Source organism: Ylistrum balloti, unplaced genomic scaffold, assembly GCF_031769215.1.
Source record: "Ylistrum balloti isolate Yb309-2 unplaced genomic scaffold, AGI_CSIRO_Ybal_v1 Utg370450, whole genome shotgun sequence".
In the NCBI taxonomy this organism is placed as follows: Eukaryota; Metazoa; Mollusca; class Bivalvia; order Pectinida; family Pectinidae; genus Ylistrum; species Ylistrum balloti.
Genome location: NW_026782299.1, coordinates 2478272 through 2503332, shown reverse-complemented (window position 1 = coordinate 2503332; position 25061 = coordinate 2478272). Strand labels below are relative to the sequence as shown.

Sequence of the window (25061 nt, the reverse complement as noted above, 5' to 3'; positions counted from 1 at the left end):
CAGTATTATACTAGTCAGATTACAAAATAATTTATCCTTTAGTATTATACTAGGTAAGAGGAAGGTGTTGTTATAGTAGTGTACTAAACATATTGTCCGGAAACAACAGGAAAGCGTTGTTACAATTATTTTTATCAAAACTCCTTATTTGATAAAATATAGAACTCAGATGCACAAATGATTGAAGTGGTTGATATAAGATAAATAATTAAAATAATGTGCATCCGTAATGTGATGTTTGCAGATACTTAACATGATATTGAATATTTAAATAATCAGGTTATGATTATTGCACAAACCAATATACTTGTTTGTTACAGGTAGTAATATATATATACCTATAATTATTTGATAATTTAAAGCAGTAAGCCTTATCATGCTTCTTGGAGTACAAGATAATCTCTTGCTTAATGGGTTTCTTCACCATTACCGAGTAATATGGCAACATTTCCTCTCCATTAACAACCTTTATCAGAGTACAAGTTTGTCAGCTGATTTTCACAACTTCTACTTATTTTTTTGTTAATACTTGTTCCTACCCAACATATATATTTCAATTGTTAAAACCTGCTAATTCATAAGACCTTGTATGGCTGTAAAACTGCAAACAAGAAAACCTGGACAATTTGATGACAAATAAATGCAATACACATGTGGCAGTGTAACAGTGGTTGTGAAAATTAATCCCATATGTTCTTTACAAAATTGACACATGTACCAGATAAAGCTGGATGAATTGTAACTTATAGATTAATTCAAAATTTCGACAATATCTGTATCTTTTAACAAAGAAAAAAAACTGATGTTAATGTTACATTCCAATGTGCTGTGTTAAAAATATTCCCATTTAATGTTTTTTTAATTCCATTTTCAAGTCACTCCATTTCAATAAATATTTAAAAAATCTATTTCAATATTTTAATAAATATTGCATTCTCATTTGTGGAAAATCATTCTTACATGATTTTGAAGATATATATATATTTATATATAATTTTTTTCTTCAAAAAAGACTAAATAACACCAGATAATTTTCTTCTAGAAATACAATATGTGATACAAGAAAGATTGCAAGTTAGTATGGCAAATCTAAAAAGCTTGAGGTACATTCTGATTCAGCCCTAGGTTCAGCCTGTTTGATTTTTTGTTATAGCAGTACATGTTATTCAATACAAAATGACCCAGTTTAAAACATTTGTCACATCATGTGTGATTTTAAAATTTAATGAAAAACCTGAGATATATAATTATAGCATATCATTGTCTATATTTGAAAATAGGAAAAGTATAATCCAATATGCCGGAAACTAATATAGAAAGCATTTTTCCTTTCAAGCATATATAATACATTATTAACAGAAATATTCATAAAATTCTGAAAAAATACTCTACAGTATAAATATGTTTTGATAATAAACAATGTTTATGTTTATATTCCAATGATGTGTTTGTAGATAAATTTTGCTGCACACAAACATTATATTATGTAAAATGGTATAAATAAATTTCTGTAAATTCAGCTGCTAGTACAATCCTGTACTGAGGTATTACAAAGGTTTTCCCTGAAATCAGTCAGTTGTTTGTCAAGTGATGAAGAAAGTCGTCCCATAGCAATGCGTTATTTCTTCCATTGATGTATCCACAAAGAAAACATTCTATATGAATTTATGAAATGCATGCTGCCAAGAAATGTCCCAGACTCATACATTCATTGCTCAATATTACCATGCACACCCTACTTTAAAATCCATCTTGGTTTTAAAAAGTTGTTTTCACTAAAAGAATTCACATATTTTAAGACTATGGTCATCCTATTCTCAGAATTATAATATCTCAAACAAAATCTCTTTGATTAATTGAAATCATAAATAGTAACATCATTCTACATTTTACTACACCCTATGACACTTTGTCATCATGTACTTATGAAGTTCTTCTCGTTACTGAGGTAACTTTCGATGGCCTTCTGCGTTTCAAATGACGGCCATCTTTCCAGGAGGAGATTACTCTCAGATTCATTTGTTAACTCTAATTTTGTTCGTTGATGACTGCGAATGAGAAGCTTGGTTGTTTCGAGGGCCTGTACCAAAGAATCATTACAATTGCGTATAAATATTAGGTAGATATTCAGAAAATTCCATGTTAATTAAGCATTGATCTAGTATACTAGTAATGCCTCAACAGTCTTCGGTCATCATTTTGATAAAATACAAGCATTTTAGAATTTTTTTGCTCAAACTGTCAACCTTTGAAATACCTGAGAGTTCAACAACATAGTCTATATTCAAATTCTATAGACTGAAGTGTGTTTTTCTTAATTCCAACTCTGAACATGATAAAATTTGATTTGATGAAAGACCTTACACTATTGATCTCTAATACAAGGATTACTATGGTTAATAATTATAGTACCTTGCCAGACATGCTCGCCATGTTCTGGATCCTTGGAATGACCTCCTGCATGATACTGGTTGGCCAAAATACCTGAGAAACCAAGCCCAGCTGACATGCTTCAATGGCAGTGATTTTCCGTCCTGCGATAAGCAGTTCATTGGCCTGAAAGGGTATATCAATTCATTTACAGTACAATGGCTATAAAAATGTAACATAAATTATTGTATTAATTAATAATAGCTGCAAAAACACCAAATAGAATTCATTCACATCATGAAAGTGAAACTATGTTAATTGAGCATTTAATACACTATTTGTTTATCTTTCATGCAAAGCTTGCATAAAATATTATCCTGAATACAATTAACACTTGTAAAGCTTGCAGTAAAATGAGAGTACTAACCATCGCCATGCCTATTGCTGACGGAAGAGAGAAGGTGGCCCCTCCTTCTGGTGTTTGTGCAAGTTGAGCATATGGTAGATGGAATGTGGCCTTGTCACTGGCATACACCACATCACATAGTGGCAACATGGTCATACCAAGGCCCACAGCAGGTCCAGTTACCACAGCAACAATCGGTTTAGGAAATGTTATCAAGGATTTAGTGAAATCTCTATAGATGAAAAAAAATTAAACCAAATAGAAATATGTCACTTAAACACTAAATGGAATAAATGTATTGTTAAGTATGTGCCTGAATAGAGAATGCTCTAATGAATTAGAAACTGAAGGTTACAGGATATTGATTCCAAAACATTTGAGATATCTTTTATTACTAACCTTTCTTTTGCCAGATGAATATTTAAATAGTATATCGTTTATTCTGAAAGGAATAATTTAAAGTTTGATAAATCAAAAACAGAATGCTACATCCTAGCCCTCATGAATTTATTTCCAACTACAAATTTAATAAAATTTAGCATTGAAATGCCAACTTAGAAAATGTTAAACATACACAAAATGTAAGTACTCTATGATTAGATATAATTAACTCACCTCAAAGCATCCACCATTTGGCGTGATGCAACACGCTTGTCTCCCCTGACAAGGTAATGAAGGTCAAGACCCTGACAAAAGACATTGCCAAGCCCACTGAACATGACCAAGTTACTGTCATCATACTTGGCAGAGTTCAAAGCTGAGCATATCTCCTGAATGACCTGTGTGTGGAATAAGAAGAGAGGATATATGACATACTTTAACTGCAATAAATAAATTTGTGGATAAATTTTAAAACCATTTGTTATTATTTTTGGTTTAAAATGTACAGAAAGACAGTTTTCATTTGAAAATACAAGAGCTTAAGTTAACAAAATCATATTTTAGCACAATTTTTATCATGATCAACGCTTAAAACAGATTGCTGCTAAAATATGTATGTTAATACTAACTTCTTTTTTCAAATATACACAATCTAATGTTATACTTTGTTGGTAAGTGGTAAACTCCAGTAATATATCATGAAGTGTACCTGTGGATTTAGAGCATTCTTCATCTTGGTGTGCGTGTTCATCCAGATCTGAGTGTACTTGGAACATTTCTTCACTACGATATCCTTGTAGCGAAAAGCACATTCACTTTGTCTAACGCTGATCCTTCTTTCCATTTCCTCTGGAGGTGAGTCACCGTTCTCAACACGCTTGCCTCCTTTTTGTTTCAGTTGCTGGGGTAGATTGTCCAAGAACATTCGGTATGACATTGAAGATGGACTCACAGGAATCACAGCCGGGAAATACTGGTAAGCAGGAACGTCTCCACACAATGTCTCCATGGTAGCTGAGGAAGTGGTGGCTGTAGGAGCCATCTTTATAACACTTGCTTTGCTCATAGGTTTGACAGTGGTAAAAAGGGGTGTAGGCGACACAGGCCTCGCTACTGAGAAAATTCAAAGGTTAAAAAATCTATAAATTGTCTACCTAGAGGAAAGGAAATTTTTAAGATGTAACTATTATTGTGGTATAAACAAATCTTGAATAGTATTGTATGGTCACGATAAGGAAATTATTTAGATGATAATTTTTCTTTCAATTTTAATTATTATTTTTGTTCATAAATACTGGTCTTATATTCACTGTTCTTAAATGAGAAAAGTAATGTGCAAATTTAAATATATGTTTATTTATCAATCATATTTAATTCCAAAATAAAATGTAGGGGGACAGAGTATTTTTTGGCACATTTTAGATGCCTCATTCTTTCATACTTACAGGGCAACATCACTTTTTTAGACTTGATACTGTCTATCAAGTGAAGCTTCTTCCTTGGGACTTCCTGGGGACTCCTGAGAGGGCTGATCTTAACCTGTAGAGTTCGCTGGCGTTCAGGTGTTGTAATAAGGGTACTGTCCTTAGCAGTATAGACATTTGAATTCCCTGCTATGGCCTTTATACTGACGCCCCCATCATTCTTGTTATTGGGAACTGATTTATTAGCACCACATTTCCAGGAAATGTCTGTGGATTTAGGATACACTTTTTTAGGAGACAGACATCCTTCATCACCCGAGGAATCAGATTTTTCATCAGAGTCCATATCTATTACTTCAACATCATTCAGTTTATCTTTCAAGCTTTTCTGCAGTTTTTTCATTGCTCTTAGTTTCCTCAGATGTTCCTCCAACTCTGCTGTACCAGTACCCTTGTCATTTGACTTTTTTGTTTCCTTCTGTTTTGGAACCTGAGATTTACTTTTAGGAGATAAAGATTTTAACTTGATTTTCATTGTGAAGTTTTTATTTGACTTTGATTGTTTTGAATCTAAACTTTTAGTCTTTATCAAACTTGGCATTTTCTTCAAACCTTGAGATTCTTGCTTACTAACAGTTTTGTTGTCTTTCTTTTTCACAGTTTGCTTTTTTTTAGGATTTGGAGCTCCTTTTGTTGTTAGTTTCTTGACAGTATTCTTAGTCTTTACTTTGTCTTGAGCAATTTTCTTGCTTTTATTCAGCACTTTCTTCGCTGCATTTGAAGACTGCTCCTTTTTACTTGTAGACTTGCTTACTCCCTTCACTATTACTCCCGTCAATGAGGTAGCTGCTTTGGGTTTTTTTGTATCTTTTTTATCTGTTGTTGAAAGAGAGGTACTTGGCCTCTTGATCGCTTTCTTCTCTGTTATTTTTTTAGAACCTGTAGACTTTTTCTTTTCTTGGTCATTGCTCTCTGTTATCGAGGATGCCAATTCTGACTTCTTTATCGACTTTTTCTTTGGAGATTCCGATGAATTTCCTTTCCCTTTGACAGAAATTTTTGAAACTTTTGCCTTTCCCGATTCTGGCGACATTGATTTCCCATTGCTAACGTTAACTTTTTTCTTTGCAGATTCTTGTGACGCAAGTTTTCCTTCTGTGGAAAGCTTTTTCTTTTTTACAGTGGGTTGTTGTGGACTTGAATCTACATCATCAGCCTTTCTTTTCATTGCAACTTTTTTCACAGGTTTCTTATTAGGGGATTGACTTGATTTTCTGTCCTTTGAAACACATACATTTTTAGCTTTCTCTGGAGATTTTGAAGATTTTGCTGATTTAGGAGTCTTAACTTGCTGGTTATTACTTTGTTTAAGGGATGGTGTTTTGGATTTTGCTTCCAATTTCTTATGATGGATACTCTTGTTGATGAGTTCCATTGCAAAAATATGAGCTTCATCTTTCTGTTCTGAAGTTGAAGATTTCTGTGCTTTTCCACTATTTTTGTCTTCGAAGTCTCTGAGAAGATGGAGACAGTCTAGCAAGTTATCAAGTGGTTCCCATGTATCCCAGTCTTCAGTGAATCCCTTCCACCTGATCAGATATTCCAATGTTGAATCGTTAACTCGTCTATCTAACGCTCGTTCAACCTATAAGCAATACAATAAAGCTATAAAATTCATGTTTAATCCAGCTTCAGAACAGAAAGTACAAGTTACAATATATATATATACCCTGCAGCTGGAATTTGATAAATATGATTCTCACATCCATACCTACACTAAAATGCATGTATCTTAATTGTAACACAGATGTGGAAAGGTATGGAGTCACCTCCACAGCAATTGAGGGTACCACAATTTCCTCTCATAGCAAGATCGCCTCCACAGTTTTATCCAAGCCAACATAGAGATTGATGTAACATAAATATAATGTTTGTTGTAAAAGAATTATAGCTTGTATATCTTATCCATATAACAAACGCATTGAATTCTGATGGGACTCACAGAATTTCTGGTGCTACCTAAATTTTACATCGTGAGACCCATCGTTATAGCAATAAAATAGCTCAGAAGGTCTTTGACAAGATTATTATAAATAAACAAATATCCACATTTAAAGCTTCATGATATCTGTAATATCCCCTTATCTAAAATTTGCTACATAAGCATTTATAATTATTACCTTTCTTTTTAAAGTTATTTTATCAAACCAATTAAGAAATTAGAAGAAAGAAAATACCAACATGTCAACAAAATTGTAATCAAAACTCAAAGATGATGAAACTATGGCAAAATATCAACAACAGAAAGATTTACATAGGGGTGCCTGAAATATACAAGGAAAACAGACCAGGTGATCTGGAATGGTAAGCATCTTTAGCTGCATCAACAAGATTTCTCTGTAAATCTTTCATAATGAGATCATTATGACAACAATAAAACTTCACTGTAATCTTCATAAAAAAAATACTGCACTTTCAAAACCCTGTTTTATGAGTTTATCGGTTACTTGTTGTATGGAAATTGTGATATTGCATTGGGAATGAGCCCTTGAATATGAAGACAACCGTGCCATGTTAACACCATAGGTTTGGGAAGCAGGATTGTTGCTTACCAGAAATGGAACTTCAGAATACGGAAATAATTGAAATCAGCATGTCTATCGTATAGCCTCATCAAAACCTGTTCCTGTTTATTATTATTTTTTTTGGTTAATTATTGTTTGTTTTTTTAGATACAATGCTTTAAGTCACCACTGACGATGTAAAAGAGTAGGTCATATGTCCTTTATTTGCCATCATGGTGGGTATACAATTGACATCAACATGGTCAATATTTTTTTTTAATTTAAAGGCAAGAAATAAAATATGAAAGTGGGTGATGTGTAATGATAATCTCTGTCTTTTATTAAAGTAAATTATTCAATCACGGAAAATCATTCGTTGACAAAAACTTTATGTCGTGATTTGCTTTTTATATTTCATGTATTTAAATTTAAGTGAAACTGATATGATTTATAATATATGAGCCAGGAAGTTTACATAATGAATTGTCTATCTTAAAGTTTTAAACTTTTTGTTCAGTATTATCAATCTTACCTAGCACTTAACGCTTTCACTTAATTTATTTTAATAAACCAGTGCAGATGCACGTTCTTCGATCAATACAAGACACAGAGTATTGTCTTTCTTGCGTGTGCGCCATATTTCATTATTTCGAAATAGTTAACGTACTTTAGATTAGACAAAACAGATGAAAACATAACGTGTTAATGTCAGCCTCTTGACAAAGATAACGAACCGGTGAACCCATCTGGTGATATATAACAGTTCGTCAACAATTAGGAAATACATATTTGCTGACATCAAGATCAACCTTACATAACTTTCGTCAAGATTCTCTGGTTTAAATACCATTTCATGCATCACTGCACTCGAGTAATCATACTGTTGCTGTATAACCATCAGTCATCATTCGATATGAGCACAAACAAAAACAGGCCGAAATTGATCGAAACAGCACAGTGGTGTAAGAACATCGTCGGCATGCATGGAGCTTAGAAGGATGTATTCGTCTGCACCACAACCTGTTTTTAATATGACGCTAGGTTACTTACATTCAATATACAGATAATCATGTCAACGAAAAAATCTTTTTACCTCATAAATTCCGTTGTCCGCCATTGCCCGCAAATATTGAGCGCTCCCCTGAATCGGCGGAGGACGCTAGGGGGCGCTACTCTGTAAAATGGCTGCCTCTATTCTGAAACGCTGCATAACAACCGGCATCTGTCAAAGGTGTTTTATTGTAGATTCCTGATAGATTTTGCTTATTGAATGTGTGCACGGAATGGTCTGATTGGTAATTTAACCCAATGACTAATTTCGTTGTTAGTTTTTCTTTGCTTTTACCTCTTCGCATTATATAAACATTTAGCTTGACCAAAGTCCGTTCAGCCGTGACTGAGGAAAAAAAATGACCTGAAACTCTTTGTGGCGAGATAGAAATATTACGACACATATGTGATGGAACTGAGATTTCGGCCATAGCACTAATCTCAAACCGATAAATGTGCAATCAAGTTTGCATTTATTGTCTTGCATACAAGCTCAAGAAAGTCCGAACGTTCTATCGACATTTTTATAGATAAATAGATAGAATGTCAGAATAATTCGGACAGAGGCATTCTTTCTGAGTAAGAATGCATATTTCATAATGTATACAATACAGATGCCTGTGTATGATGAAAGAATAAACAATAATTAGGATAAACACGTTTGTAAAAGGAGCGAGTCGGTTTTGCTTCTACTTAATTGTGTTAAATACGCACACAGTCTGTACCACTCAGGTGATTGAGCATACGTCTTTGATTCGGTTGGTCGAGCCAGTTGATTGTCATACCGGAGACCTATGCTCAATTCCTGGTTAGGTCACTTGACAGGAATGTGCGGTTTTCCTTGTTCTTTCACATTTGCATCCAACAAATTCTCACAGATTGTGGTATTTGAAGTCTCATAGTGAGATTTAAGAAATTTCAAGAAAAACAGGAGGAGGAGTAAAAAAGGAGCAGGTCATTGTGTCTTATACATATTGTTAGATATGGTCTCTGTCACTTAGATGAGCATGCTCCTTTGGCTCAGTTGGTGAAGCCAGTTGAGTATCATACCTGATATACCTGACGTGAGATACCTGGATTTTATTCCTGGTCTTGCCTCTCAACAGAAAAGTTTTTTTTTCTGTTATTTCACATATCAAATGGCCAAAATTAAGTTCCTAAAATGATATGTAAATGTAGTCCTGCATCAAAAAGATTTCCAAGCTTGTATGTTTTTTTTTCTAAATACAATCCTTTTCATTTTATTTTATGGACAAATTTCAACTGTTTTATTCACTTGACTCACTCTGAAATACTGAGCATTAACATTATTGTTAATCTTAATTAAATGCTTATTTTACCAATAACTACAAATTAATTCATTTGGAAATTATGATCTAGTTTTCAAAAACTTATTAGGGACAAAGAAAATGAAATTGCTCAATAAATCAATGCCTTTCTCAGACATTAAAGATTGGATTTTATTAGGCAGTTAACATTTTGGTTAAAGAGATAAGTATATGAAAATCAGCATTTGAAAATGATAAATTTTTACTATGAATACATGTATTTATCAAAATATTGAAGTGGAAAATACTTTTGTCCATTGCACTATACTTTTACTACCTTTTACAGGTGTCATAACATTGTTTGTCAGGTTTATGGACTCGGGAATGGCCATAGTGAGATGGTGGTTACCATCACCACTGGTCCATCTGTTCGCAACTGACAGCTTGATGCCTAGAAAATTAACAGTTTCACCTATCAAGTTAATGTAATTGCTACTCAAATAGATTCCTTTACATAATGCATGTAAATGTATAAAGTGATAATTTCTCCTTGGATATAGGCTTGCTGTGAATGCAACCAGGAGTCTCCATAGAACTGTTCCAGCTATGGCAGCAATTGATGATAAATTCAGTCAAGCTAAAGACAGACTCAATACACTGAAGGAAGACCCTGGCAATGCTGTTAAATTACAGATGTATGCTCTCTTTAAACAGGTACAGCCCATTTAATTTGACTTTTATATGCTCTTTATTGAAATTACCTTTTATAAATGTAGTGTCTTTCAGAACAATTTGATAATGAGGAATATTAGTCTTTATATATCTTGTTCTAAAAATTTTTCTTCATTCAGTCAGTATGCTGAAGTTTCATCATAATTTAAGATAACATTTGTAGTATATTTGACATAAGAGCAGAAAGAGATTTGTACAGATAAATGCTTTTTTTTTGTCTAAAGTTTGATTTAAAAGAAATACATTCATTTTTTACTTAATCATGATCCTGGCCAGTTGTTATTAAGGTTATTTTTGTCAAATCATTGTCTTCAAATTGTCTAGATTAAACTTTCCTTGGCAGGCAACAGTAGGAAACTGCAATGCTCCTAAACCTGGAATGATGGACTTTGTTGGAAAAGCAAAATGGGATGCATGGAATGGTCTAGCAGATATGACACAGGTTTGTTGAGTAACTAAGTGATTAGAAAATATAAAAAAGTCCATTTGTTTTATATTATTTTGGAATCTGACCTTTCAACTGATTACAATGTTGGGTTATTTAAGGTGCCACTACAGTAACAGAAGTTGGAATTGAGAATTATGCATATTAGTCCCAAGGAAGGGAAATAAAAAATCCATTAATTAGTTGAATGTTTTACTTATTCAAAGTTTCAAATTGATGTTTTGTAGGATGAAGCAAAACAGAAGTATGTGGACATTGTTGATGACTTAGCAGGAAAGGAAACACCTGCACCTGAACCTTCTAGTGGTGAAAAAAAACAAGCACCAAAGTTCCAAACCATTGATGTGACCGTTGCCGAGGGTGTTTGCAAAATAATGCTGAATAGGCCAGAGAAGAAAAATGCTATCAATTTTGAGGTGATCATGTCAGTCATCTTGAGAAAATATTTTAAAATTGCTAATTGAAAGAGAAGATCACTGAAGTTTGATTCTGTTATTTTTTTCAGATGGTTCTTCATCCATGGTTCCAGGTCCGTCCATAAACAATTTTTGTTATCACTATTGCTTGAGAAGTCCTGTTTGATCTTTCTGAAATTGCTTATGTAGGTTCCCCTTGGTCCCTAGATGTGCCTGTTTGATTTTGGGACTGATAAAAACAAAAATGGCCGACAGGCAGCCATCTTGGATTTTTTCAATGAAGATTGTTATGGCTATTTCTTGAAAAGTGAGAGATGGATCTCTCTTTAATTTCATTTGTAGGTTTCCCTTGCTCTATAGATTTGTCCATTTGATTTTTGGTCTGATCAAAAAAACAAAATAGCTGATAGGCGGCCATCTTGGATTTTAACTTTTAAAGTTTGTTATCACTATTTCTTGAGAACTACTCTATAGATCTTTTCAAATGTATAGGTTTCTTTAGGCCCCTACTTGTGCCTGTTTGAGTTTTGGACTGATCAGAAAAACAAAATTGGCCGACAGGCAGCCATCTTGGATTTTGCCTAGTAAAGATTGTTATTGTTATTTCTAAAGAAGTATTCAATGGATATCTCTCAAATTTCATCTGTACGTTCCCTTTGGTTTCTCCTTGTGCTCGTTTGATTTTGAGAATGATCAGAAGAAAAAAACTGGCTTCCAGACAGCCATTTAGGTTTTGGCAGTTACAGGAATGTTCAAATGTTTTATCATTAAAAGCAAAATCAGAGAAGAGATCAGAAGAGAAAAAATCCAACTTTCAAAGAGCATATAAAGATCAAACAATGGTGGGTGCCAAGATCCCTCTGGAATATCTTGTTTTTTTCTCTGCTGTCAGTTTTTCTCAAATTAGATTTAGGAGTATAATATACATTTTACATCAATTGTATATTTTTGTGGTTTTACCATCTTTACACAACAATAAGCTTAGTAAAAACACCCAGCAGTTTTGTAGACATGTCACTATATCCCGAAATAGGTCTATCTCCCTACTTTTTGTGAAAGGATACTGTTCCCTTGGCTTATCACATGACAAATACACATGTGGTTATGATAAGTACTGTCAGTTAAATGTGAACTGCACATATTTCAGATGTATGAAGAGGTTGGCAATGCCCTGAAAGAGGCTGGACAGGATGATCGTGTTGTTCTGGCTGTGCTCACAGGTATATCATAATTCTACAACAAGTGTATGGGGGGGATGTCTGCTCTTCCTGGTCACATATTGTAACTTGATCTCGGCTTCTGACCACACATTGAATTATTACTTAACAAATATTCTCTTTCAAGACTATCACTCTCTGATTCTTCAGAGAAGAACTTATTAAATTCAATACACCAATTTTGTGTCAATTATCTGAATTTAATAATGCCTGATACAATAAACTTACAGAAAATCCATGCTGCTTGAACATTATTCTCTTCCCATGTTTTTATTTGTGGACTTAAAACACTTAATTGTATCATTTTTTAAAAATTGCACTCCCATATTGAATACATTGTAAATTGTTCACATCTGTGTAGACATTGTATCTTACTCTCCTATGACTACACAACAGGAGAATTAGATACAGTCGGTGATAAAATGTGACTCCATGGACAGTTAATGTTACAGGGGAAATATCAGGGAAATGCTGAATGGAATGTGTATTTCTGTACTTATTTCTTTAATCTCAATTGTGATTTAATGATACATTTATGATCTGATTTGAAATATTACTGACAGGCACTGGAGACTATTACTGCAGCGGAAATGATCTCGGAAATTTTATGAATGTCCCTCAAGATGGTATAGCAGATATGGCAAAGAGAGGGGGACTTATTTTAGAGTAAGAATGAAGCACTTTTTACTTGGTTTGAAAACCAACTATAACTTTTATCAGAAAATTATGTTGTTTTCTCATGATTGTTCTGCATATCCTAAACTGACTGTGCCATATGCAAATGTAATGCAGGTATCAGATATTTTCTTTTATGTAAGATGTAAAGGGTTTCTTTGTAAAGTCTTGATTTTTTATTTCAATATGAATCTGAAAACTTCTTCAAGCATTTGTGATACTATGTTTCATATTCATACATATACCTGTTGTGTCCACTTAAGTATGCATGCAAAGAGTTTTTGCATTTACGAAATTTATTTCACATTATTTTTCTGACCCTTGTCTTTTGTAACCTGCCTTACAGATTTTTTTTTTACCTTTTAATACTGTTATTTGATCTAAGGTTTATTTGTACATATTTTCGAATGTAGGATAGTAATGCAAATAAAATGTTTATGATTAGTGTTTTTCCACAGATATTCTGTCATCGTGGGGTATTTATAAATTTTTGTTTTATGAATTTTTGTACAGGAAGTTTGTGAGGTCATTTATAGATTTCCCCAAGCCTCTGATAGGCCTCATCAATGGTCCAGCTGTGGGTGTGTCAGTGACCGTTCTTGGACTCTTTGATGCTGTGTTTGCTTCAGATAAGGTAACCAACTATCATATTTAGATGAATATGCTTCCGACCATCTTGTCACTTTTACGGTATATTTGACGTAATGTTAAGAACCAATTTAAATGTAAAACTTTGGAATATTTACATGGTGATATTTACACAATAATATTTACATTGCAATACATACTGATTTACTATTGATTTATAATTTCTTTGAATAAATAAAGTATTTAACTTTTTTACCTCTCATCAATCTATTACTACTGTCTTTCACATTTTTTTTCATTTGGTTTCTATAGTTCAAAGTTGTTTTACAGGGATGTGTTCAGTTTCTACCCTAGGATCTGCAGAGCAATTGTAGTCACAGTTAGATTTTCATTTAAGCACTCTACATACTTATTCTAGTTGTCCCATCATCTGAGATGGTTTTGAGTGGTGTCCAAAATAGCAGAGAATATTGTCTGATAGTTTCTGTTAAACTATAGCTCATAAAAATCAATCTAGCCATCTCTCATAAAGTCACCAATCAAATGCCAGATTTCACACCACATTTTCATTTTGTAAGATGAATGCGGAGAGTTAGGGTTAGTTATTCTTTTCATTGATTTCATTTTTAGGGGATCTGCTATTTTTAACAAGATCAATTTGTTTTGGGAACACCTGTAAGTTCCTGTATAAAACATTGATTTTAATTTGATTTCTTTAGGTCAGTGAAGATTGAGAATGCTTAGGAGTTCTTGACATCAAGCACATCTTATTTATCTAAACACACCTTGCTATTTTATGCTTGTAGTTACTGTTTCTGGTTTTGTAATTTTTCCTCATCAGTCTCTGACACCAAATTCCAGTAAGTTGATGTATCATTATATTCTACAGGCAACTTTTCACACGCCATTCACAGCACTGGGACAGTCACCAGAGGGCTGCTCTTCCTACACATTCCCTAGGTTAATGGGCACACCCAAGGTAAGTTACTCTCATTTACCTTTTCAACAGTCACATATTCTAATCTTGTATTCAAAAAGACAAAACTTAAATAATTCTGCATTAAATTGGTTTTGAACCAGAGTTAGTGCAATAGCTGTATAATGATTTCTCGTTTGTTATTGTCAGGGTCAACAGGAATAATTAATAGAAATTTCAGTCACATTACTAATATATGATGTATAACACACATTTATTTACATGTAGTCATTTCTGATTTGCTTTAGGTTTCAAAGTTGTAATTAAAGGTGCTATTCCTTTGTTGTGTGTCTTTTGTTCAACCTTCTATTTGCTACAATTAATTCATAAATTTAAAGCCAATATTTTTTATTTGGAAGCTCACCATAAAAAGTGTCATTTTTGTGAATACATTTGCCAGAATCTTAGTTAAAAACAAACAGAACATAATATTTTGTTTTATTTTTAAATGAGATTTCTGAATTTGTAACAGTTTTTAAGCTTACTTCACCATAGGTCCACTTGAGGTTAACATTTAGAACTTATTGTTTAAGTTTTGGGATAAACAAGGGTGTCCCCTTTAAGATTCTTGTTATTTTTCTAAATTTAAATAATTGTTTTATACAAATATTATGAAACATCAAAATTCAGCCAATATGGAAGAAACTCATAATTTATGTTTTTATAATATTATGTGTTTTCTGATATTTTAGGCAAGTGAATTGCTGATATTCAACAGGAAAATAACGGCTGTAGAAGCTATGGAGAGGAACCTTGTTACAGAGGTTATCCCTGACCATGCTTTCCAACAGGAAACCTCAGCAAAAGTGGCAAAGTTCGCTAAACTCCCTAAAAATGTAAGATCAGTTGGATTTTAGCCCACCATCATCAGATGGTAGGGTGTTCAAATCGTCCTGCATCATTGCATCCTTTCAACCTGAAACGATTTTGTTATCATTTTTTCTTGAGTACTATATAGATCACTTTCAGACTCATATATAGGTTCCTCTTGGTCCCTAGTTGAGCATGTTCAGTTGTGGGACTGATTGGTAAAACAATTTGGCAGACAAGGTGTCATCTTGGATTTCCAGTCATAGATTGTTATCACTATTTCTGAACAAGTACTGGATAGATCACTCTCAAATTTCATATGTAGATTCCCCATGGTCCTTAGTTGTGCATAGCCCATTTTGGAAGTGATTGGAAAAATGAGTTGGCTGGCAGAGATAGCCTTCTTGGATTTTTTTATCCAACAAATTTTATTGCTATTTCTGGAGAAGCATTGTGTGGTTCATTTTCAAATTTCATGTAGGTTTCCATTGGTCCCTAGTTGTACTAAGTTCATTTTGAAAAAAAGAATATGGCTGACAGGTGGCCATTTACATATTTTTTTAGTTTTGAATAAGTTATGCTTCATGTTAAAATGTTCTACCAACTTGTTCAATTTTTTTTCAGAGTCTGCAAAAGGCCCGAAACCTTACGCGAGACCAACAAAGAGAGACATTACATCGCGTAAACAAACAGGAGTGTGATGTACTTGTGGAGAGGTGGCAGTCCGAGGAGTGTCTCATGGCTATCATGAACTTTTTCTCTTCTAAAGGATCCAAACTTTAATTAAAAATCTTCATGTATCCAAGGTTTTTTCATTACCTTAATTACTTAAACAGAGAAAGAGATTGAATTTTTGCTATGTTTGTAAATAAAGAAAACAAATGATCAACTTGGATATTTAGTGTGATATTGTTTTGGGATACGTAATGAATCATTTTAAATTCTTTATTTATTTAGAATGATCTCAATTAAAAACTTTTCAAGTGGTACGTTTAACTCCATGTCTGTCCAAGCTGGTGGACAAGCTCCTCCATGGTGATGTATTAAAAACTGTCTGTAATGGGTGAAATTGTGGTACCTGGTACATGTACTGTCCGGCTGTGATTTAGTTAAAACAAAGGGTGTAATAATGTTGATATTTTTTTTAGTTATGATTATACCAGATTTATATAGCAAACCAGCCTACTGAATCTGATAAGGGTCTTTGTATATTTGAATTTATTTCATTCATTTCACTGAAATATCTGGGTGGTTTAATTTAGTTGGTTTCAGCATTTGTGAAATCAGAAAGTTGATGAAGTGTGATATTCACAGATGATTTTCAAGATGAACATACATTACTGGTTACATATGTGTGATATTGGAACAAATTACCATCTCATTAATATTCATATTACGTCATTGTATTGTCTCTTTACAAGATTCCAAATATCAGGAGTTTGATATTTGAAAAAAAACTGCTGAAGGATGATATCAAATGTGATTGATGTGGAAAGAAATACAATGTATTGGAACATTGGAATCCCAATCTTTGTTAACAAAATCAAATTGAAGTATTGAGTATTTGAAAGTTCACCGTGATCTTGCAAACTTTAACAATTGAGAAACCAGTGAAAATGTATATATTTTGCATTTTACTACACAAACTGGTATTGCATCAATAATGTGATTTTATTGTCAAGAACATTTTTGTGTATACTCCAAGTATATACTTTCAATGTAAGGTTGATTTTCAGATGAATAAAGTGCTATATTTATATATATTGGTGTTGGTGTAAGAATTGTTGTCTTTGAAACACTGAACGAAAATGGTAATCACAACAAAGTAATATTTCATTTATGATGGAATATAATGTCCAAAGAAACCAGAAATAACTACACACCTAGAAAAGAAAATTTTCCCAGAGTTCGAAGAGAGCTGTGTCGTATCGTTGTCAGAAGACTAATCACCACTTTTTGTACGTACACACTAGGTAATGCTTCCTATCCAATCTATTTAGGATATATATCCATACTCTCGGTGCATCTGTTTGTTATGCTTGGGATTTCCTGCTTTTACACCAATTTTCATTTTAACATAATGATACTTGAACGTAGTATTCAATTACGTAAGAGAGACACGTCTCTTTGCACAAAACATTAATCAAACATTTTATGTGTTTTAGTACCTAATAAGTATTTCTAGCCTTTTAAACCCAATTGTCTGGCGCAAAATGACCCTGGCTGTCTACGAACTGTAAAATGCCAGTCAAATCCAATCAAACCTTATTACCGTCGGCGTGTAGCTGTCCGGTTAGACATTGTTTCAGTGTAATGGCCGAAGTAAGCGTTACTACCGTCGATATCTAGCCGGCCTGTTAGACATCGCTTCAGTATAATAGCCAAGTATTTGAATAATGTCAAAAGAACTGCAGGTCAAACTTGGACATACACCGTTAAAAAAAGTTCTATCGATATCGACGAGAACCCTAATTTGGGTTGGGGTTGGTACGGTTGTCGTCGATAGAACAGTTCAATCCCACCATTTTGCATGTACTTCCCAAATTGAAAATATTTTCTTTTCGTCGAAATAAAGATCTTCCAACAGATTTACGTTATACCATTGGAAACCTCTGACAATATCTTGCTTAAGATAAGGATTTTGTTGACTTTTCCATACATACATAATCTAGAATTTTAATTCAATGACACAGCAAACTCTTCTAAGAAAGCCGCTTCAATTTTCATTTTTATGGGGGCTGGTAGAGGGTCATTTAGGTAGGGCGACAGAACGAGGCTAACCTCGCTCTGTCGTGGTCGTAATATCGCGATCTCGCTCTGTTGACCTAGCGAAATGATTCTAACTGGTCATCATAATAGAGTTAGCCTGGAAATCTTAACGCAAACAAACGGGGGAGAGGTTTTCACCAATGCCGTGTGTATATGATACACGCCGGGATTTTCGAGTGGTTTTCCTTGTGTCATGTGCAGTTAGATGTTAGATCATTAGTATGCATCATATCTTTGTTATCAATATCCCGTTTATCATTACCATTCTCAATACTTGAATCGATATGCGTTTATAAGGCAGGTGTACATGTAGTCGATGAAACCCAGAAGCTGCGTTTTTATTATCTTTTCAAAGGTCTCAGTGTAACCGTTTGATTTATTCAAATTTTCTTTTGTTTAAACATTTGTCAGTTACATTTTATTTAAACTGTTTCCAAGATATATATATGTTTGAGAACAATAGAATATTGCACAAGTTGAAAATAATGTAAATATTGGAGAAAATCTAACTGTATTTGTACCTCCCGATGACGAATCAAGGTGCCACAACCTTTCGGCTATGTGTACCTAACATTCCAAATAAGTTTAGAAATTGAAAATTTTCAACTATGGACCACGGCGGACCTTTCAATAGAAATTATTGTTTTGGCAGCTTGTTCAATGATAAAGTTTCTCTGAATCTGTTCGAATATGGTAGAATTTATACAAGGCAGTTAAAAATAACAATATGAACTGTACTCGGCAAAGTGCTGGCTGACCACGTGTGTGTCCCCTATGCCGTTCTCCTTCCCCTGCTCAAAGGGTCTCAGTAATTTGCGGAATATATATCATCACCACCAGCTTTGAGAACCTTTGGCATATCTGATGAAAATCAGACAAGGAAGTAATTGATATATTAGATTTGAAAATGCATTACGTGGCCTATATTTTAGGTGCCGTGACCAGACCCTCCTGGTCACCCTTATTGGTGGTCATGTTAATGTCAATTAATGGAATTTTAGGTCTTGCCAACTTTAAAACTATTTGTTGCGAAAATAGACAAGTTACAAATGTTGTAACCTTCTTTATCACGTTTAAAGTTTGTTTTTGAATTATGTTTTAAAATCTGACACTTTTTCAGCAGAAATCTACAATGGCATGTTTTGTTTGTTAGAATTTTAACAATAACACCTTCATTTCACGTCACCCATCTCGGCCCCTATATTGTCCGAGCCCACACCATATACATACGATGTTTTCAATTACATACTATAAGCAGTTGACCTTCTTGCAAACAAAATTGAGCTTATAACTATGTGGAAAATATTCTCACAGTACTTCTCAAAAACCAAAAGAACAGCATACGTTCAGTGTTAAATTTTCCCGATTATTTTCGAAATCGAATGTGAACAGCGAATATACGACTGGCGAATTTCAAGAAAGATCAATTTTGTATTTCTAAAGAAGTTCATGTAAGTTACTTCCGAAATTCAAAATGGCCTCAGAACGAACAACGTTTGTCTACCACGTGATCATTTGGCGATGATAGGCTTGAACGATTCGCCAAAAATCTAACAAATTCAGAAATATTTCTGAGAACATAATGCGGGTCCCATTTCATCATATTGTTCTTTTGAAACACACAATTTTTCGAATGTTGATAAATTTCCAACTATTGAACCACCTAACCATGCCGCACAATCACGGTTCTTATTTGCAACAACATTCACTTTAGCCTTCACAGACAGATCGCTTTGTAACTCTTTCGTCAGGCGTTCAGCAATACCGGGAAACATTGTTGTTCCGCCGGACAATACAATGTTGTTGTACATGTCTTTATGCAAGTCTAGATCTGATTTTTGGATGGTCATGTTAATAAGCTCATGAATTCCAGGAAATTCGATTCCAGCTGTCTTTGGAGTGAAGAGAATTTCTGGACACAGAAAGCGTTCGCTACTAATATCTATTTTGGTACCATCTGGCAGTTCGTATATCGAGTCTGGACCAGGAGTGGACAACTCTTTCTCAGCGTCGTCAGAGATGCAACAGAGTGTCTTTTTGATGTCGCGTATGACATCATATTCTGTTCCCTTTTTGAAAGTATAACCCCTCGCCTGTAGTTTTCGCAAGAGATAGGACGTAAGGTCTCTTCCAGCGTAATCAACGCGATCACATCGAACAGAAACGCAATATCCGTCGACAATCCGCATAGCATGTGTCGCAGTCTCCCCGGAGTCCAACACTAGACCTGTAGTTCCCTTTCCAGTAGATACCAGAGAAAGTACACCGGTGATTGCTATGTAAAGTGAAGGAGTGTTAAACGTCTCGAACATTATCTCAGTCGTTTTTTCTGTGACCCCTCTGGGGTTGTGCGGGGGTCTTGTTAACAAAATGGGGTGTTCATCCGGAGATACTCGGAGTTGTTCATTAAATATGTACTGCCACAGTTTCTCCATTTCGTCCCAACTATTGATGATGCCGAATTCTATTGGAAATCTTACGGCCAACATCTCTTTCATATCTTTGACTTCATCGCCAACGAAGCAATCCTTTTCCCGCGCTCCCTTTATTCCGTCGTGTGGCCGACCAACGATAGAAGGTGTGACAGCACGAGGAGAATTTTCGTCAGAAAAACCGGATTTACAAGAATATGATCCATTATCAACTACCAAAGTGACTGGCTCCTTCGCCATGACCAGATTTGGTTGTTCCTGAAATAAAGTGAAAGACTTTAAAATGGAAAAGTTGTGGTGATTGGAATTGATCCAAATATTGAAGCACTGTAAAAGACACACAAGAGAAGAACACATTCCAAAGACGCCGTCTCGTTCTCTATGACATGTTAGTGATGTTACAGGCCTGGAGGCGAATTGCACCAATTATTTGAATAATGACATTTCAATAAGATGTTTAGATTTAATAAAGATAATTCAATTATAAACTGTATTTCCATTTAGAAACATAATTGACATGATACTGCAAACTACGTTATAAAGACATATCAACAGAATGCGATTATAAGTTATGATAACGCTGCATCGTACAGCTGTTTTATCTCCTGCTATTCTAGATGCCAATCAAGCGATTTCGTGACGGTTTACTAAACTCTAGACACCAGGAAACTTCTTATATGGTTTGTAGATAAACAGCTTGCCAGCATTCAAAGTAAACGTACGGAAGTAATATCGAAAAGTTTTGAAAGCGAAAACAGACAAAAGATTTTAACAAATATTAATCAAAGAGCGTTTATATCAGTCTTTATCCTACAACTGGCACTGCCGTTGTCAGAATCCGCCTGCCATATATATTTTTGCTGTATTCGACAGTGATGGAAAACAGTTGTATTTAGCGCGTGCGGTAATCAACAGAATTATTCTCTGAATTTACTTAAATATTACGTTTAGAAATATAAAAAGTTGTTGAAATAAGCGATTTTACATGTTATAATGAACCAAATGATTAATGAAAACTCATAAAATCGCTGTTAATATCCGATGGAGTTTTGGAACTATATTTCCGAGTGGAGCAATTATTTTGGCGTCTGTCATCAGGCAAAATTCAGCGTAGCGTCAATGTCAAGTAAACACAGATTGAACAACAAATCAGTTTGTTTCAACAGTCTTGATTTTCAATCGGTGTTGCAGGAAAAATAGAATACATACCGTGGGCAGTGTCTTTAAGATATATGCTGTATTCTAAAACACTGATCGTGTATTCTCTGTTTATCTGTACCTTTAAAAGAAACACACCTTTAAAATCTTCAAACCCTCTTCCAGCTCATGGAAGTACTTTATATAGATAAAATAAAAATCTTCTATCACTCATTATACAGCGTTTCTTTAAATAAGGCCCATTTCCGCACATCGCGCCCGTCCAAGCTAAATATTAGTATGCTCCATATGTGTCTACCGAATGAAATATATATAAATAGAAACACACAGATCTTATTGGTGTGAATCTCTGTCATTTAAAACTCAAATTTATTTGATGAGCCCTGTATTATTTTGGTCGATATATGTACAATGTCTGTTGGACATTACCTGTTTTGTGGAGGTAAAGCCACTCACTAACCGAAATAAACAGCTATATACTAGCCTAGGTACCAGCATACAGCGTACATGTGATTAATTGTGCAAGCTTCCCAGGTGATGCGTGTCTTTGTTAATTGAAGGAAAGCTGGTGTGAATACATACTGTTCATCTACCAAAAAGTCCTTTTTCAAAACACCTGGATATGATGTGTTGCTTGGGACCACAGTGGTAGGTTAAATTTGTATACATCCTACATCTCGGTAAGAGTATAAGTGGAGAAACGAAAGGCGGGTCTGTAAGTCGGATAGTTCGAGCGGAAACCAGCCAACAGATAACAAACATTCAGAATATTACTTTCGGTGTAAATTATACAATACGTTAAATCTGAATTCTGATTAATGGAATAATTCACCTTTGTGTGATGTATAGACAAATTCAGGTAAATAAATCGGCAAACAGAGGTACAAAGTCAACATGAAATAACAACCGGGTAAGCTGAAGTGGTACAACCTAGTGGTGGTGAGTACGTATTACTATGAGTATCGTGGAACTTTCACCTTAAATTGTTCTAAAACTAAGTTACATAAGGTTTAAAAGCCAATCTCACGGTGTTTTCAGTAGTAACACACATACTTTTTCAAAGTCGCTCATATTTTGGTATTTCTCATGAGTGTGTAGCCTGAGTGAAGGTACCTAATCGGAAAAGTGAATCAAATACAATTTTTGTTACCGGAAACACTGTTAAATATTCTGTTATTACATATTCAATTTTGCATAATTTTGTATCGGGTTTTTTTTATTGGTCCAAATATACAAGACGAAAAGTGTTCTTTGTTTCATCGTTTAATATTACAATGAATTGCAAATTTAAAAACAAATGGCATTTGTGAATTTTCGATTCAAATCTTTTATAGTGCTTTTTATGTGTGAATTTTTAACTTATTCGTAAACGAGTATTTAACATAAATTTCCTTTGTTTCAGAATAAAAGTGAGACAAGTAAAAACAGAAATCCAATTTTTCTTCTATAATATGTCTTTAGAAGAGAGCCATGCGGTATCGACAGCATCATGACATATCCCATCTAACCAGAGAGACACGGGAACTTTTGTTCTCTACAGAGGTAAAGCACAGGAATATGATGATGTGGTTTGAACAAAAATGATTAACCTGTGGTCATATAAGTCACCATGTCTTCGATTTTAATGGTTAGATAACGGAGGAAATTCACAGCGTTGTAGACGATACAGAAAGAAGCAGATTTCCATAATTTAAGAGAGACATTCAAAGTAATATTGATGAACTGGAAGGAAACATCATTCACTTTAAAAATCTTGTATCAGAAACAATATATCACACTGATAGTCTGGGGCAAGGATCGATGTTATGACGGCCGTACTACCAGCGCCTCCTTTCGGAGATTGCTTGAGCAAGGCCCTCTTATATGACCAATATCAGGTGAGCTGTTCAGTGATCAAGAATCCTGGCGAAATCATACCATCTTCAGTAAGATTCGGTCAGACACAAGACACAAACATCCGTTCTCAATGTACGTTGTGAAAAATAATTCATTATGCATGTATTATTACCAGCAAGAAGACGACTCTTTCTTTATCAACAAAAAAAAAAAAAAAAGATTTATATTTGCTTCTATTTAGTCAACATGACCCTGTTATAGATGTAAAGTAAATAATACAATGAAGCATTGTAAGACAACTAACATCTAAATGAAACACACTGCTAAACACCGCGGCGTTGAGACGCTTCATCACCTAGGTAAACATTTGTTAACACCCACAGAAACGTAACTTTTGGATGAAAAAAACCTTTGCATATCATAAAAAAAATAATATTAACTGGAAATAAAACTTCAACGGTGTTTAACTATCCGTTCGATTATATTTTAAGTGCACGTTGTGTTATATTAGAAAATCTAGAAGAAGCAAAATAAAACAATGATTTGAGAGATAAAAAACAAAAACAAAAACAAAAAAAAAACTCAGGAAAGTTTCATTCGCCGTGGTATGTGCTTCATAAATCTAGGAATTAGTCACATGCTACCTGTGGCAACTGTAGTCCAACGGTGTTTTGGTATGTCCTGAGATTGGGAATTCAATCAATTTACAAGTTACAAGTTCTTTATTACCTTGAGTCGTGTGACTCATTGGTTAAAGCAAACAACACATAGACGATTTACAAACATATAACAATATACAAAAAACACAGAAACAACACAAACCCGGAGAGAGTAAACTAGGCTATCAATTGCGGTTTTCTCTTAAAATGTAAGCTGCCTTGATATATTTAGACAAGTTTGTTATTTCTTTTGTATTGTTTGCATTTAAGAATTCTATCAATTTAAACATACTAGGTTTTTTATAATAGTATCTTTTCAAAAATTTTCTTCTGAGGTTCGAATAACAGGGACATTTCAATATAAAATGGAATTCGTCTTCGATATCATTCAAATCACAATTAGAACATATTCTTAAATTTCTTGATATATTTTGATATCGGCCTTTTTCTACTTTTAGATTATGAGAAGATAGTCTTATTTTTGTAATTTCTCTCAACAATTCCCTAGGTATTGATTTTTTCAGATAGCTTTGTAAATCATTATCATGATAAAGATGAGTATAAATTTGTCCTTTCGAGGAAGTTCTGATTTTTTCTTTACAATCTTGTCTAAACATATCAAACATTCTTTCTCTGATTATATTATAATGAACATCTGTATTGTTTTCTGACTCCCAAATATAACCTAAACCTAGATGATACAGCTCATTTTTAATATTTAAAACCCATTTGTCTTTCTTCTCCAACATATCATCGTAGCATGATTTCAATATACAATTTTCGGTCTTTTTCAATTTCATCCAGTACTTAATTATACGCAATTTTCTAGATACCATCAGTGGGAACCTACCAAGTTCCAAATAAACCATATTATTACAAGTATTT

General features: G+C 34.0%; 3 protein-coding genes across 3 annotated transcripts; 1 reads left to right on the top strand and 2 right to left on the bottom strand.

Moving 5' to 3' along the window:
• Positions 1-1522: 1522 nt before the first annotated feature.
• On the bottom strand, positions 1523-8262 carry LOC132555034 (chromodomain Y-like protein). Its single transcript, XM_060219372.1, has 7 exons — positions 8239-8262; positions 4603-6226; positions 3867-4270; positions 3392-3555; positions 2798-3008; positions 2413-2556; positions 1523-2080 (listed from the first exon to the last, which is right to left on the bottom strand). The coding sequence occupies exons 1-7, from the start codon at positions 8260-8262 to the stop codon at positions 1916-1918; spliced, it is 2736 nt and encodes a 911-aa protein (XP_060075355.1). The 3' UTR covers positions 1523-1915.
• Positions 8263-8326: 64 nt separating this feature from the next.
• Positions 8327-17066, top strand: LOC132555007 (enoyl-CoA delta isomerase 2-like). Its single transcript, XM_060219337.1, has 10 exons — positions 8327-8376; positions 10024-10177; positions 10539-10637; positions 10868-11056; positions 12204-12276; positions 12837-12939; positions 13462-13582; positions 14426-14515; positions 15205-15348; positions 15947-17066. Exons 1-10 carry the CDS (start codon positions 8327-8329, stop codon positions 16103-16105), a joined length of 1182 nt encoding a protein of 393 aa, XP_060075320.1. The 3' UTR covers positions 16106-17066.
• Positions 17067-19579: 2513 nt separating this feature from the next.
• Positions 19580-22154, bottom strand: LOC132555056 (uncharacterized). The gene is made up of 2 exons (XM_060219397.1): positions 22111-22154; positions 19580-20781 (listed from the first exon to the last, which is right to left on the bottom strand). Exon 2 carries the CDS (start codon positions 20761-20763, stop codon positions 19651-19653), a length of 1113 nt encoding a protein of 370 aa, XP_060075380.1. The 5' UTR covers positions 20764-20781; positions 22111-22154; the 3' UTR covers positions 19580-19650.
• Positions 22155-25061: the final 2907 nt, after the last annotated feature.

Bases quoted from the DNA above. Each gene is read 5' to 3' on its own strand.
- LOC132555034 (XM_060219372.1), bottom strand. From the start codon at position 8,262: ATGGCGGACAACGGAATTTATGAG. The intron at 4,271-4,602 runs GTAAGTATGAAA...GAATTTTCTCAG, and splicing joins TAAAAAAGTGATGTTGCCCT to TAGCGAGGCCTGTGTCGCCT. The intron at 2,081-2,412 runs GTACTATAATTA...TCTTTGGTACAG, and splicing joins TGGCGAGCATGTCTGGCAAG to GCCCTCGAAACAACCAAGCT.
- LOC132555007 (XM_060219337.1), top strand. From the start codon at position 8,327: ATGGCTGCCTCTATTCTGAAACGCTGCATAACAACCGGCATCTGTCAA. The intron at 12,940-13,461 runs GTAAGAATGAAG...ATTTTTGTACAG, and splicing joins AGAGGGGGACTTATTTTAGA to GAAGTTTGTGAGGTCATTTA. The intron at 15,349-15,946 runs GTAAGATCAGTT...ATTTTTTTTCAG, and splicing joins TCGCTAAACTCCCTAAAAAT to AGTCTGCAAAAGGCCCGAAA.
- LOC132555056 (XM_060219397.1), bottom strand. From the start codon at position 20,763: ATGGCGAAGGAGCCAGTCACTTTGGTAGTTGATAATGGATCATATTCT.